Genomic DNA, 15479 nt, shown 5'->3' with positions numbered 1-15479 from the left:
AATGGCCCCTTCCAAGTTGATTCATTTTAACACATAAACATACAAATTTAAAAGCCTGAGATCTTTTCACATGTTCACGGTTGAGTTCAGCACTCTTACAATAAAACCTTCACAACAATAACATCTCATACACAGAAGCACTTCTACGGGATAGAGCAGAGAGAGAGAGAGAGAGATCCATGCTCCACTCTCCCAGTGGATGGAAAGAAAAGTGGCACCCTTAAATATTTTATGGAAATGTCACACATTTTGCTTCCTTAGACTCATGAAAATAAAACAGACAACAACAGTACAAATTTCAAGTCAATGAAAATCCCACCAGCTGTTTTAAAATTAACGAAAAGAAGTCAAGGCTGTCAAAGAGAAGACTTGAGTGAGGTCACTCTGCCTCTGTTTATCACAAAACTGCAGCCATATTTCCTGAAGCATTCACTGATGCAAGTGATTCAGGAAAGGAACACCTAAGTGAAAGAAGTTTTCACATCTAACAATCCAAGCTGTTTTGGAAATGGATGTCTTTCATTATTTTTATTTATTAGGTTTTCACACAATTGTTTTTTAACTTTCATACCATTCTTACTGTTTTCTTTCTCTTTCTTTTCTATGAGTCTTCAATCTGAACAAATACATTTTAGCCATCCATATACTTTTTAGGAAATTCCCAACCTATTATCAATAAAGAGGGATTTCTATAAAATCAAATAATTCTCCCACTGTCAGAACCTAATGTTCATAACAAGCAGACATAACTCCACCCGAGGCTTTAAGTAACAAATTTTAAAATACATAACCACTTATTAATATTCCAGAGGGAAAAAGAGACCCTCCACCATGTATATGTGCCACATGAAGGTACTCTAATAGAAATGGCCATCTGTGATCCGGTCTAGTCGGCCATTCTACTTCACAGAAGGAATATCCGTAAGTCACACCCAGGTGCCTATATCAAGCCTGAATAATTAGAATACAAATGCAAAATATGTTCATCCCTTGATCTGTTGCTTCTCACTAAGAAGACTGTTATTTTCCATGGGGCCATATTGACCTTTAACCTCAAGTATATTTGTAATAAGTACTTCCATTTTCTTTTTTATTTTATTTTATTTATTTATTCATGAGAGACTCAGAGAGAGAGAGGCAGAGACATAGAGGGAGAAGCAGGCTCCTTGCAGGGAGCCCGATGTGGGATTTGATCTCCAGACCTGGGATCATGCCCTGAGTTGAAGGCAGATGCTCAACCACTGAGCCATCCAGGCATCCCAATACTTCATTTTCAATAAGAATTCATCTTCCCTAGTTTCTTTCTAAAATTAACTCAAATTTAAACTTATAGGTTAGTGAATAGGAAAATTCCTTTGGAATAAACAGGGGGAAAATTTATGAATATTCTAAAGAATGATACCTACCTTAGGCCCTGTGATATGCATCAGACCACCAAAAGCAGAGGCAACAGTATCATAACCAGCTCGCTGAGACAGTGGACCTGTCTGACCATATCCTAAAATGAAAAGAATAGACATAGTCAGCATCAGGCAGGGGAGAACAAGAGTACAAGAGTGTGTTAAAATCCTTTGTAGCCAAAAATCTTGCAGCAATTTGTTACTGTGAGATTGATAGTATCCCTTGAAAAGGAAGCAATAAAAATTATTTATGATCGTATACCCCAGAAGGCTGCAAACTGGTTATTTGAGGGCCAGATCCCACCTGCAAGAATGTTCTATCTGGCCTGAAAAGGGTCCTAAAATGTTTCTATTTAGTTTCCAACATTTCAAAACGCAGGAGATAGCACATAAAATACAAATTTTATGGATTTTCTTGAAAAATCAGAATACTAGACCCATGCAACAATCAATCAGAGTGAAGTAATAACTCTTCCTTTACACAGGGAAATAAGTTATCCAATTTTCCATTCTTCCACCACTCTTAATATTCCTTAATGCCTGAGCCTGATTCACTCATTTAATCTTACCTCCCAGATTCCATTCATACACACTACTCTTGTTCTATACTAAACAATATACAAAGTCAGACTGGATTCTGTTTAAATATTTTCTCAGGTATGCAAACATATACATAAATGATGATTAAAAATTTTGAACATAAATAATATCATTAGATGACCTAACAGTGCTTTTTAAGATTATAAAGAGAAGATGAAGGTATTACTTTTCTTTTCATTTTGTTTTTCTTTTTCCATCAGCAAAAATCAAGAGAACACAAGAAATAGTTTCTCCTGCTCTCCTCAGTCCTGGCACTTACTTTAAATAATAAAGGTTATTTCAGGTGCTACAGGAATCTGTCTCCAAATCCTATGTTATCAACCAGAAAGAGGACACATGAAAAGCCTTCCACACCCATCAGCTATTAGCTGAAATTTCCTGCATACCTCACTTTAAAAAGATCAAAAGGGGTGCCTCAGGATCCCCACTTGCTTCTCCAGCAACCTGGAAGCTTCTCCCTCTATTTCACTCCATATATCCACATATCTCACACTCTCTCACATCCCCCAAATCTGCACTCAAACGTCTCCTTAAAAAAAAAAAAAAAAAAAAAAAAAAAAAAAAAAGTCTCCTTACCAGAGAGACCTTCCCTGGAGAACTTTTATAAAAGAGCATTCTCACCTCTCACTCTTAATCACTCTTGCCTGACTACATTTGTCCTCATAGCATTTATCACAAGATATAGAATATCGCTCTGTGTTTACTGATTTATTTTCTGTCTCCTCCCTACCAAAATGTGTGTTCCAGAACTTTTTTCTATTTGATCTACTACTGTATTCACAGCATGTAGAATAGAATTCAATAGCATTCATTGAATGAATATTTGTCACATAAAATAATTTTTTAAAAAAAATCTATAAATTAATAAGGAAACTAAGTAAGTTTTTGTTTTGCTTTATTTTGTTTTTGACCAAAATGGTAATACAAGAGGCTCCTGAATTTTTCTCCTCCTACAGACATACCAAATGCACAGCTCCATGTGGACCAATTCCCTCTGAGTAAAACCCAAAACTAGTTGTTTGACTTGTACACATTGGTGATAGAGAAAATACCCACATCTAGGGGTGCCTGGGTGGCTCAGTCAGTTAAGCATTTGCCTTTGGCTCAGGTCATGATCCCAAGGTTCTGGGTTCGAGCCCCGCATTGGGCTCCCTGCTCAGCAGGGAATCTGCTTCTTCCTCTTCCTTTGCCGCTCCCCCTGCTTGTGCTCTGTCTCTCTCAAGTAAATAATTTTTTTAAAAATCTTTAAAAATAAGCAAATAAAATACCCACATGCAAATGAGTAGGAAAGGCTGAGTCATACTCCTGCCATAAACCCCACTCCAGGCATAGCACCATATAATCAGGAGGGAACCCCCAACTCCAAGCTTCTCCTCTAGGAGTGAAGGATTTGGACCACATATCTTATGCCCCAACTTGTAAGGCTCCCAGCTGAGAGACAGGCCTCCAAAACACCTAGCTCAGATATCCAATGGAGCTTACATTCACAAGTCCCATTGGACCATAACAAACAGAAAAAGAAGTTGTTGACAGGTGCACAGCACTAATCACAGCTATCGGGATAGAGAGACAAGGCAAAACAATTCATCTCCCAGTTTTTTCCTGTAAAGGGTCTCACTGCACACTTTACAAGCTGCTATCTGAGGATTTGGACTGTAATTAACATATATCTAGGTGCTGACTGCAATCCTACCTGGAACCCAAAAGAGCCAGTGGGTCACACTCAAGTTCACTCCAACAATGCCAGGTCACCAGCATCTCTCTGGAAAGAACTTATACACATATCTGGCACACCAGCTCTTTTGCACCTACTGTCCCCTAATCACCTGGCTCTGACAGCCAATGGGTTTTGCATTCACAAATCCCACAGGGCTATACCAAACAAAGAATCAGTTTTTATACAGGCTCAGGAGTAAACTCCATGGCTATATATCCGGGCTCAGTGCAGAAAGAGAAAGCAAAACACCGTCTTTCAGTGTCTCCCCAGAAAGAGTTTGCATGCTTTTCCAGCTGTTATCTGAAATCCAGCTTCTAATCAGCCTGCATCTAGGTGCTTCCTGCTATCATCCCCCTGGGGACATTGATGGATCTTGGCACACTCTCAACCTCTAGGAGCCACTAAGAACAAAGGCAGTGGCTTGGACAATCACAAAGATTTGAGGAAACTTGGAGCTTAGGCCAGGGTGATTGATGAGATTCATCTCCTACACAAGACCAGTCTCAAGGCTGAGAGAGGTGGCTGTTTTAGCTAATATATAAAACCAACACAGAGAATGAAAAAAAAATGAAGAAACAGGAATATGTCCCAAACAGAAGAAAAAGGTAAATTTCCAGAAACTAATCTGAGGGAAATGGAAATAAGTTATTTATCTGACAGAGTTCAAAATAACAATCATAAAGATACTCACCAAGATAAAGAGCAATGCATGAACAAAGTGATAATTTCAACAGAGAGAGAAAATATTAAAAAGTACCACAGAAATCATAGAGCTGAAGAATACAATAGCTAAAGTGAAAAATTCAATGGAAGACACTCAACCACGGACTAGATCAACTAGAAGAAAAGAACAGCAAATTAGAAGATAGGCGTGGAATACATGCAATCAGAGGAGCAAAAAGGAAAAAGAGTGAAGATAGCTTAAGGGACTTATGGGACATCATCAAAAAGACCAATATATGCATTAAAGAGGTCCCAGAAGAAGAGAGGGGGAAAGAGGCAAATGCTTATTTAAAGATATGCCTCAAAAATTCCCTTATCTGAAGGAAAAAACAAGATCTCCAGATCCTGGTAGCCCAGAAAATACCATATAAGATGAATCTAAAGAGACTCACACCAAGAAACATTATTAATTAAATTGTCAAAAGTTACAGACAAAGGGAGAAACTGAAAAGCAACTTGTTGCATACAAGAAAACTGTCATAAGACTATCAGTGGATTTTACAAAAAACATGCAGGCCAGAAGAGAGTAGAATGAGATATTCAAAGTGTTGAAAGAAAAATATTGCCAACCAAGGACATCCTATCCAACAGAGTTATCTTTCAGAAGAAGAGATAAAGAATTTTCCAGACAGACAAAAGCTAGAGGACTTCATCAAAACTAGACCGGCCTTACAAGATAAGTTAAAAGGAGTTCTTCAGGCTGAAACAAGAGTGCTCATTAGTTACACTGAAATGTATCAAAGTATAAAACTAACTGGAAAAGGTGAATATATAGCTAAGTTCATAATATTCTAATGTTGTAATAGTGGTGGGTAAGTCACTTATATAACCGTAATATAAGAGTTTAAAGACAAAAGTATTAAGAACTCCCATAATGACAGTACTTTCTTAATGGATACATAATATAAAAAAATGTAAGTCATTACATCAAATCCTTAAAATGTCAGAAGAGACTGTAAAAATTTGGAAGTTTTGTATACGTCTAAGTTAGGTTGTTATCAGCTTAAAATAGCCCATTACTGGGGCACCTGGGTGCACAGTCAATTGAGTGTCCAACTCTTGGTTTCAGCTCAGGTTGTGATATCAGAGTTGGAGGGTCAAGTCCCACATCAGGCTCCACACTGGGTGCAGAGTCTGCTTAGGACTATCTCTCCCTCTCCTTCTGCCCCTATGAGCGCTCTCTCTCTCTCTCTCTCTCTCTCTCTCAAATAAATAAGTAAATCTAAAAAAGAAAAAAAACGAAAAACAAAAATAGACTGTTACAACTATCAGATGTTTTACACAAGTGTCATGGTAGCACAAAGCAAAAACCTATAGCAGATATACAAAAGAGAGAGAAATCTAAGCACACCACCACAGAAAATTATTAAATCACAGAAGAAAACAAAAGAGGAAGAAACAACGATTACAAAACAATAAGAAAACAATTAACAAAATGACATAGTAAGTTCCAGACCTATAAATAATTAATGAAAATGTACCAAATTCTCCAATTAAAAGACACAGAGTAGCTAAATGGATCTTTTTAAAAAGATCCAACTGTATGCTGCCTACAAGGGACTTACTTAAGCTTTAAGTACGTAGACTGAAAATGAAAAGATAGAAAAGATATTCTATGAAAAAGGAACCAAAAGAAAGTAGGAATAGCTATACTTAATCAAGTAAAATAAACTTTAAGCCAAAGATTCTAATAAGAGACAAAGAAGGGCATTACATAATAAGAAAAAAAGCCAATCCAGTGAGAGGATATAACATTTGTAAATATTTATGCTTCACCCAACATAGAAGAAACTAAGTATTTAAAGCAAATATTAAGAAACATGAAGGGAGAAAAGACAGTAATACAGTAACAGTAGGGGATTTGGATACTCCACTTTCAACACCAGATAGATAATAAAGACAAAAAATCAATAAGAAATCATTGCACTTAAACTGCATTAGGGCAGCTTGGGTGGCTTAGTGGTTTAGCATTGCCTTCAGCCCAGAGTGTGATCCTGGAGACCTGGGATCGAGTCCCACATCAGGTTCCGTACATGGAGCCTGCTTCTCCCTCTGCCTGTGTCAGTGCCTCTCTCTCTCTCTCTCTCTCTCTCTCTCTGTGTGTGTGTGTCTTTCATGAATAAATAAATAAAATCTTTAAAAAGAAATAAATAAAATAAAATAAACTACACAATAAACCAGATGGACTGAACATTTATAGAACATTCTATCAAACAGCAGCAAAATACACATTTTTCTCAAGCACACACATTAAACCTTCTCCAGAATAGATCATATGTTAGTCTGCAAAATGAGTCTTAATTAATTTAAGAAGATTGAAACCTTCTTAAGCACTTTTTCTGATCATAAAGGTATTAAACCAGAAATCAATTATAAGAAGAAAGTTGGAAAATTCACAAATATTCAGAGATTAAATAATATGCTCCTTAAAAAAAAAAAAAAAACAGATCAAAGAAGAAACCAAAAGATAAACCAAAAAATATCTTGAGACAAATGAAAATGAAAACACAAGTTAACAAAACTTATAAGATACAGTAAAAGAGGGATCCCTGGGTGGCGCAGCGGTTAGGCGCCTGCCTTTGGCCCAGGGCGCAATCCTGGAGACCCGGGATCGAATCCCACGTCGGGCTCCCGGTGCATGGAGCCTGCTTCTCCCTCTGCCTATGTCTCTGCCTCTCTCTCTCTCTCTCTCTCTCTCTCTCTCTGTGACTATCATAAATAAAAAAAAAAGATACAGTAAAAGAAGGAATTTTGTAGTGATAAGTGCTTACATTGAGAAAAAAAGAATGATGTCAAACAAACAACCTCATTTTACACCTCAAGGAACTAGAAAAAAAAAAACTACGCCCAAATTTAGCAAACAGAAGGGAATAACAAAAATCAGAACAGATAAATATGAAAAGATAAACAAAACAGGCAATCTTTAGCTAGATAATCAAAGAAAAGAGAGACAGAACTCAAACAAATAAAATCAGAAATGAAAGGTAAGTTACAACTGATGCCACAGAAATATAAAGGACATAAGAGACTATAATGAACAATTATACAAAAAAACCAGACAACCTACAATAAACAGATAAATTCCTACATATGACCTACCAAGAATGAATCTTGAAGAAATATAAAATCTGAATAGAACAATAACTAGTAAGAAGATTGTATCAGTAATCAAAAACATCCTTAAAAACAAAAGTCTAAAACCATATGGCTTTACTGGTAAATTCTACTAAACATTTAAAAAAGAATTAATATCAATCCTTCTCAAATGCTTTGAAAAAACAGAAGAGAAAGAAATGCTTCTAAACTCTTTACAAAGCCAGGATTATCCAGGATTATCCAAAACCAACAAGGACACTACAAAAAAAAGAAAATTACAGGCCAATGATCCTGATGATACAAAAATCTTCAACAAAACTTAGCAAACCAATTTCAACAGAACATTTTTAAATACATCATTATCAAGTGGGATTTATTCCAGGAATGTAAGGTTGGTTCAACATCCACAAATCAATCAATGTGATACATCACATCCACAAAATGAAGAATAAAAATCACATGATCATCTCAGCAGATACAGATAAAGCACCCAACAAAATTCAACATCCATTTATAATAAAAACTCTCAACAAATTGAATACAGAGGGAATATACCACAACATAATAAAGGCCATATATAACCAATCCAGAGCTAACACCATACCAAATGGTGAAAAGTAAAAGCTTTTCCTCTAAAATCAGGAACAAGACAATAGTACCTACTCTCACCACTTCTATTCAACATAATATTGGAAGACATATCCAGAGCGATTAAGAAAAGGAAATAAAATGCATCCAAATCAGAAAGGAGGAAGTAAAAATGTTTGTTTTTTAAAGATTTCATTTATTTATTCATGATAGACATAGAGAGAGAGGCAGAGACACAGGCAGAGGGAGAAGCAGGCTCCATGCAGGGAGCCAGACATGGGACTCGATCCCAGGTCTCCAGGATCACGCCCTGGGCTGAAGGTGGTGCTAAACCACTGAGCCCCCTGGGGATCCCTAAAACTGTGAATGACATGATCCTACACATAGAAAACCCTAAGACTCCATCAAAAAAAACTGTGAAACAAATTTAGTAAAATTTTGGGATACAAAATCAATATAAAAATCTGTTGCATTTTGGGCACCTCAGTGGTTCAGTCAGTTGAGCATCTGACTCTTGGTATTGGCTCAGGTCATGATCTCAGGGTTGTGGGATCTAGCCTCATGCTGGGATCTGCACTCATGGGGGAGGCCGGCTAAGAGTTTCTCTTTCTCTCTGCCCCTCCCCCCATTCGTGCTCTCTCCCTCTCAAATAAATAAATAAATCTTTAAAAATATCTGTTGCATTTCTATACACTAACAACAAATTATATGAAAGAGATATTAAGAAAGCAATCCTATTTATAATAGTATCAAAAACAATAAATATTTGTAATATATTAATCAAAAAGATAAAAGATCTATACACTGAAGATTATAAGACATTAATGGTAGAAACTGAAGACACATTAAAGGGAAAGATATCTCATGCTCTTAGACTGGAAGAATTAGCATTGTTAAGATGTCAACACTACCCAAAGCCATCTATGGATTCAACACAATCCTCATCAAAATCCCAATAGCACTTTTTATGGAATTAGAAAAATAATCCCCAAATCTATATGAAACCACAAAAGATCTCAAATAGCCAAAGCTATTGTGAGCAGGAACGAACCTGAAGATATATTTCTTAATTTCAAAATACATTACAAAGCTATGCAATCAAAATAGCATGTGGTGCTGGCATAAAAACAAACAGACCAATGGAACTGAACACAGAGCCCAAAAACAACTGATCTTTGACAAAAGTACCAAGAACACACAATGGTAATTGACAGTCTGTCCAATAAATCGTGCTGGAAAAAAAGAGGTATCTACCTGCAAAAGAATGAAATGAATCCCTATCTTAACACTATATACAAAATCTAGGGCCACCCAGGTGGCTCAGCGGTTTAGCACCACCTTCGGCCCAGGGCATGATCCTGGAGACCCGGGATGGAGTCCCACATTGGGCTCCCTGCATGAAGCCTGCTTCTCCCTCTGTCTGTGTCTCTGCCTCTCTCCCTCTGTGTCTCTTGTGAATAAATACATAGAATCTTTAAAAAAAAAATCTAGTCAAAATGGTTAAAGACTTAAATGTAATATCTGAAACCATAAAATTCCTAGAAGAAAACATAAAGAAAAAGTTCCTTTACATTGGCCATGGCAATAATTTTTTGGATATGACATCAAAAGCATAGGCAAAAATAGACAAACGGAATTATATTAAATTAAAAGGCTTCTGTGAAACAAAGGGTACAATGAGAAATGAAAAGGCAACCTACACAATCACAATGGGAGAAAGTATTTGTAGACCATGTATCTGATAAGGGCTTAATATCCAAAATGTATATGGAACTCAACCAAATAGCAAAAAAAAAAAAAAAAAAAAAAAATCAAATAATCTGATTTATTTATTTTTTTAATTTTTAAGATTTATTGAGCCACCCACGTATCCCAAATAATCTGATTTAAAAATGGGAGTAAACATTTTTTCTGAAGAAGACCAATAGGTACATGGTAAGGTGCTCAAATTCACTAATCATCAGGGAAATGCAAATTAAACCCACAGTAAGACATCACCAACACTTGTTAGGATGGCTACTATCAAAAAGACAAGAAATGATAAATGTCAGCAAGGTCATGGAAAAAAACGGAACTCCTGAGCACTAGTGGTAGGAATGTAAATCGGTGTAGCTATTACGGAAAATATTATGGAAATTCCTCAATAAAATAAATTAAAAATAGAACTACCATATGATCCAGCAATCCCACTTCTGGGTATATATATCCAAAGAAAATGAAATCAGTATTTCCAGAAGGTATCTGGATTCCTACATTCACTGCAGCATTATTCACAATAGCAACGATAGGAAAACACATTGTGCACTTTAAAAATATACAATTTTGTCAGTTACTTCTCATGTGGCCTGGGAAAAAAGAAAAAAACGTAGATATGTAAGACAAAATCCCCAGATAAAATTATCACTTAGCATTAAATTAAAGTAGTTCAAGATTAAATTATATTTTATCATTACTGATGACGGAAAAGATATCACAACATGCTTTATTATGTAAAGTTTCACATATAAAAGCAGAGAGAATCATATAATAAAGCCAGTGGCAACTTCCATAATTATTTATTCTTAGACAATCTTCTTTCCACTACACTTATTTTTCAGTTAAAACTATTGTATGAAGAACAAAGTAAAACCATAAAAAAAAAAAAAAAAAAAAAACAGTCTTGATTCAGGTGAAAACCAGTCACACAAAATCCTACACTGTGCCATGTTGGTATTCCAATTTCAAAAACAAAATCTGTAAAATCTGAATTCTTAAATCTTTCGATAAGCAAAAATGGGATATGAAGGGAAAATAATGGGAAACAAAGTATAAGGCAACATTCTCTGTGCAAAAATACAGAAATTAATAGCAAGCATTAAGAGTGAATTTATATTCCAGGGCAGCTAGCTTACAATTAACCGCAAAGGGCACCGGAGACCAGGCTTCCAGTATTCCACACAATGGTTTTCAAATTTGGCATCTGCAGCAGAAAACAGGCCCCCTGGAGCAGAGAAAAGCTCCGCCATCAGACAGGAACTCTGTGTTCCATGAACCACCTGTTATCTCAACAGGAAGTCAAGAGAAGGAATTAAGTTTCAGTCCGCTCAATGAGGAAAATCAGGTGCTCAGGAATCTGGCCAGGAGCCCAAATTCCTCAAATGGGACAAATTGAAGCCCCCCACTATCAGAATAACTCTAAAAGGGTCTTCTAAATAAAGGCCTGGGGGAAAATAAGATCAGAAAAACAAACAACTTGCTAAGTAAAAGTTCACCATAATAGTCACCTTGTGATACAACTTCTCTTGTTCAGTTTACAGCAAAGAGGAGGCATAAATACCTAATTATTTTAAATTACAACTTCCAAGTACTTCTTGGGGCACCTGGATGGCTCAGTCCATTAAGCACTGACTCTTGATTTTGCTCAGGTCATGATCTCAGGGTCTTGAAATCGAGTCCCACATTGGGCTCCGTGATGGGCAAACGGAGCCTGAGTAAGATTCTCTCTCCCTCTGCCCCTCCTCCCTGCACGTGTGGGCGCTCTCTCTCTCTCTCTCTCTCAAATTAATTAATTAATTAAAATTTTAAAAATAAAAAATATAGTTATTCTCGTGGAAGTAGTATGGCATAGTGAATAAGGATGAGTTTCAGGACTGAAAAATACCTGGATTCAAATTATTGCTCTGCAAACAACTAAATTTTCAATAATTTATTTGATCTTCCTGAGCCTCAATGTCTTCATCTGTCAAATGGCAATATTCGGGGCACCTGGGTGGCTCAGTAGTTGAGCATCTGCCTTTGGCTCAGATCATGATCCCAGGGTCATAGGATCGAGTCCCACATCAGGCTTCCTGCATGAAGCCTGCTTCTCCCTCTGCCTGTGTCTCTGATTCTCTCTCTCTGTGTCTCTCATAAATAAATAAAACCTTTAAAAAAATAAAAAATAAAATGGAAATATTCATTTTATCACAGATTTCTTATGGGGATTTTATCTGATAAGATGGCATAAGCAAAATGCATTTTACATTGAGAGCTAAATATACTTCAATAATAAACATGCATTAATCAATATACTAATAATATACCAGCTTACTTTTCCCACAAAATATTGAGAATAACAAAAAGAAAACTGCCTTGGGGTATGTTGAAATGATGAGAGTAAGTATTCTAGGCATGGCAGTTATGTTGTTTATAAGTGTCTTTTTTTTTTTTAAGATCTATTTATTTATTCATTAGAGAGAGAGAGAGACACAGAGACACAGGCAGAGAGAGAAGCAGGCTCCTCGCAGGGAGCCTGATGTGGGACTCGATCCCCGGACCCAGGGTCATGCCCTGAGCCAAAGGCAGACGCTCAACCGCTGAGCCACCCAGGCATCCCAAAAATTGAAAGTTTTTATACTGTGAAACTTGCATTTGTTCATTTTAGAGGAGAAGCTGACAATAATAATAATTTAAAATATATATATATATATATACTAAGTTGCACCATACAACCTCCCAAGAATGCTTCCTTGACCATTGTACTTGACCATCCCGCAGCAAGGAGTCATAAATTATTGCACCTTTCCATCTGACTCTTAACCATAACTATTTGAAAGCTGGCTATCAGCACTATCAACAAATATTTCTGACAACAAATAGGAAGTTTTAAAGCTGGGAAGTGATATCATCAAATAGTATTTCGTAAGGCTTACTCTGTTGGCAACGTGAAGGGTGATTTATTAATTTTAATAAAGAGCTGACAAAATGGCAAATGTGGGGCCTAGATAGTTCTTTTCCATTTTATTCTAGCTTTACAATTCCAAAAAACTATGGTCAAAATCCAAATTAAAGAGAAAAAAATCTAAGCATGTCAGTTCTATCATATGCTCAAGTAATGGAGTAAAGAAAATTAAGGAGGTTATGGAAAATCAGAGAGGAACCCTACACATTCAACCATTCTTTCCCTCACTTTCTCCTCTCTCTCTCTCTGTCTCTGTCTCTCTGCCTGTGTGACTCTGTCTCTCTCTCTGTGTGTCTCTGTCTGTCTCTGTCTCTGTGTGTCTGTGTGTCTCTGTCTCTCTGTCTCTCTCTGACTCTCTGTCTCTCTCTGGCTCTCTCTCTCTCTCTCTCTCTCTCTCTCTCACATACACACACACACACACACACACACACACACACACACACACACACGCCCTTACATTCATTTTAAGGAGCAACCTCGCCACCTTGTGGCTTTTATAAACATTCACTATAAAGCAAAACTTGAATTTCCAGACACAGAAAAGCAAAACTGTGAGGAAAAGAAACCAATGGGAAAAGATTTCTCCTTTTAATATTTGCCCTGAATACCAGATGACTTGGCCTTCCTGCTCCTGGCTTCCCTCATCTTTCTTCTTAATTACGTCTCACTGTTCTCCTGAACCAAGGAGCGCTTCTAAAGCAGGAGCCCCCACTGTTCCTGTAACTCCTATGACACCTCCCACGGTGCTCCTTCTGAGGAGGTTAACCTTCTGAAGGCCAAACAGCCCTTCGACCAACTGGCGAGAAGCTATGAACTCTCCCCAAAGAAAATATCTCAACATATTTCGAACCCCATTCATGAATGCACCCCCGGTGAAGAGGCAGGTCAAAGACCCCCCACTGCTTGTTATCTGTCCACTCCAGGCCCACGGCATCTCCATTATCAGCATAACTCTCCTGAGAGGGAGCAGTTCAAGGACGGCTTGGAGGCTTCCAAGCATCTGAGAGCTCCAGCATGGGGCTTTGGTCTCACAACAAAAAGAAAAGAAGGAACAAAATAAAGCATCTGTCAACTACACTCTATCAGTAGCCTCCTCTGGTCTCCCTCCCTCATGCTTGCCTCTTGTGATCACAGTGACCCTCCTAAAATCTAAATCAGAATGTACTACCTTCCTGCCTAATGCTTTCTAGGGGCTTTCCAAGTCCCCTAGAGTAGATCCAAACTCTTTATCCTTGTGTCTTTGTCATTGACTGCTCTCTAAACAAATCTCATCAATTTTCCCACTGCCCTCTAGCTTGAGTCCTGATGGTCTTCTTACTTTCTCTGAATACACCCACAGCTATTTCCATCCTGGAGACTCTGCTACCTAAAATGTTTTTTCTTCCAATTTCACAGGACTGGCTGCTACTGATTATGTGATCCTGCACACACCTCTTCAAAGAGCCCTTCCCTAACCACCCAGTCTAAAATAGACTTCCAGGAACTCCCTAGCATTTTATCATATTTTCATTCTCTCTGATAAGATAGTACTTATCACCATGTGGAATTTAATTTTTTTAATGAATATATGTCTCTCCCCTGGAACATTAGCTTTGACAGAGGTATATGTTCTCAGCAATATCTTCAGCACCTAGAATGTCTACCAGTATCTCAGTAAATGTGTTAAACAAATGAATGGGGGTGCCTGGGTGGCTTAGTGGGTTAAGCGACTGCCTTTGGCTCAGGTCATGATCTCTAGGTCCTGGGATCACCCCACGTCGGGCTCCCTGCTCAGCAGAGAGTCTGTTTCTCCCTCTCCCTCCATCTCTCCCCCTGCTTGTGCCCTCTCGCTCTCTCCCTCTCTCATTCTCAAATAAATAAATAAAATCCTTTTTATTTTTTTTTAATTTTTATTTATTTATGATAGTCACACACACAGAGAGAGAGAGGCAGAGACACAGGCAGAGGAAGAAGCAGGCTCCATGCACCGGGAGCCCGACGTGGGATTCGATCCCGGGTCTCCAGGATCGCGCCCTGGGCCAAAGGCAGGCGCTAAACCGCTGCGCCACCCAGGGATCCCATAAAATCCTTTTTAAAATAAAAAATGAATGAATATAAACAAATTAGCTAGGGAAATGGAAAGAAGACTTACCTTACTACCGGCCATAAGACAAAGATTAAACTGTACATCCTCTAATAATACCTGAAATAACCTGTCTGGGGTTTGGGGGCAAGAGCAATAAAGGAAGGTCCAGGCAACTAAATTTCCCAGGTTCAACCACCAATGTCCCCAAGAGTCCATATATATATTTGGTGCCCTCTCATATCCTCAGTGTTCTCGCTAATAAATTTCATCCATACCATGGTCCCAAACAAGATACTGGCAACACCCTGTCTAGAATAATAATGACTATTTATCAAGTTATTATGTATTAGACACTGATAGACATTTCTCCAGTACATCACTTAATTCACATAAAAACCTTATGAGGGATCCCTGGGTGGCGCAGCGGTTTAGCGCCTGCCTTTGGCCCAGGGCGCGATCCTGGAGACCCGGGATCGAATCCCACGTCGGGCTCCCGGTGCATGGAGCCTGCTTCTCCCTCTGCCTATGTCTCTGCCTCTCTCTCTCTCTCTCTGTGTGTGTGACTATAATAAATAAATAAAAATTTAAAAA

At 37.8% G+C, this 15479-nt stretch overlaps 1 protein-coding gene across 2 annotated transcripts in view; it reads right to left on the bottom strand.

The window, feature by feature from the left end:
• SUGCT (succinyl-CoA:glutarate-CoA transferase) overlaps window positions 1-15479 on the bottom strand; it is a 719796-nt gene that overhangs the window by 622905 nt on the left and 81412 nt on the right. For both annotated transcript variants that reach the window (XM_072760056.1, XM_072760054.1), the window contains exon 7: window positions 1407-1498. In XM_072760056.1, the coding sequence (XP_072616157.1) occupies window positions 1407-1498 (92 nt within the window). The remainder of the gene's footprint in view (window positions 1-1406; window positions 1499-15479) is intronic.

The sequence above is a fragment of the Vulpes vulpes genome, chromosome 5 (genome assembly GCF_048418805.1).
Source record: "Vulpes vulpes isolate BD-2025 chromosome 5, VulVul3, whole genome shotgun sequence".
Lineage (NCBI taxonomy): Eukaryota > Metazoa > Chordata > Mammalia > Carnivora > Canidae > Vulpes > Vulpes vulpes.
This window is presented reverse-complemented; position numbering and strand designations above follow the sequence as displayed.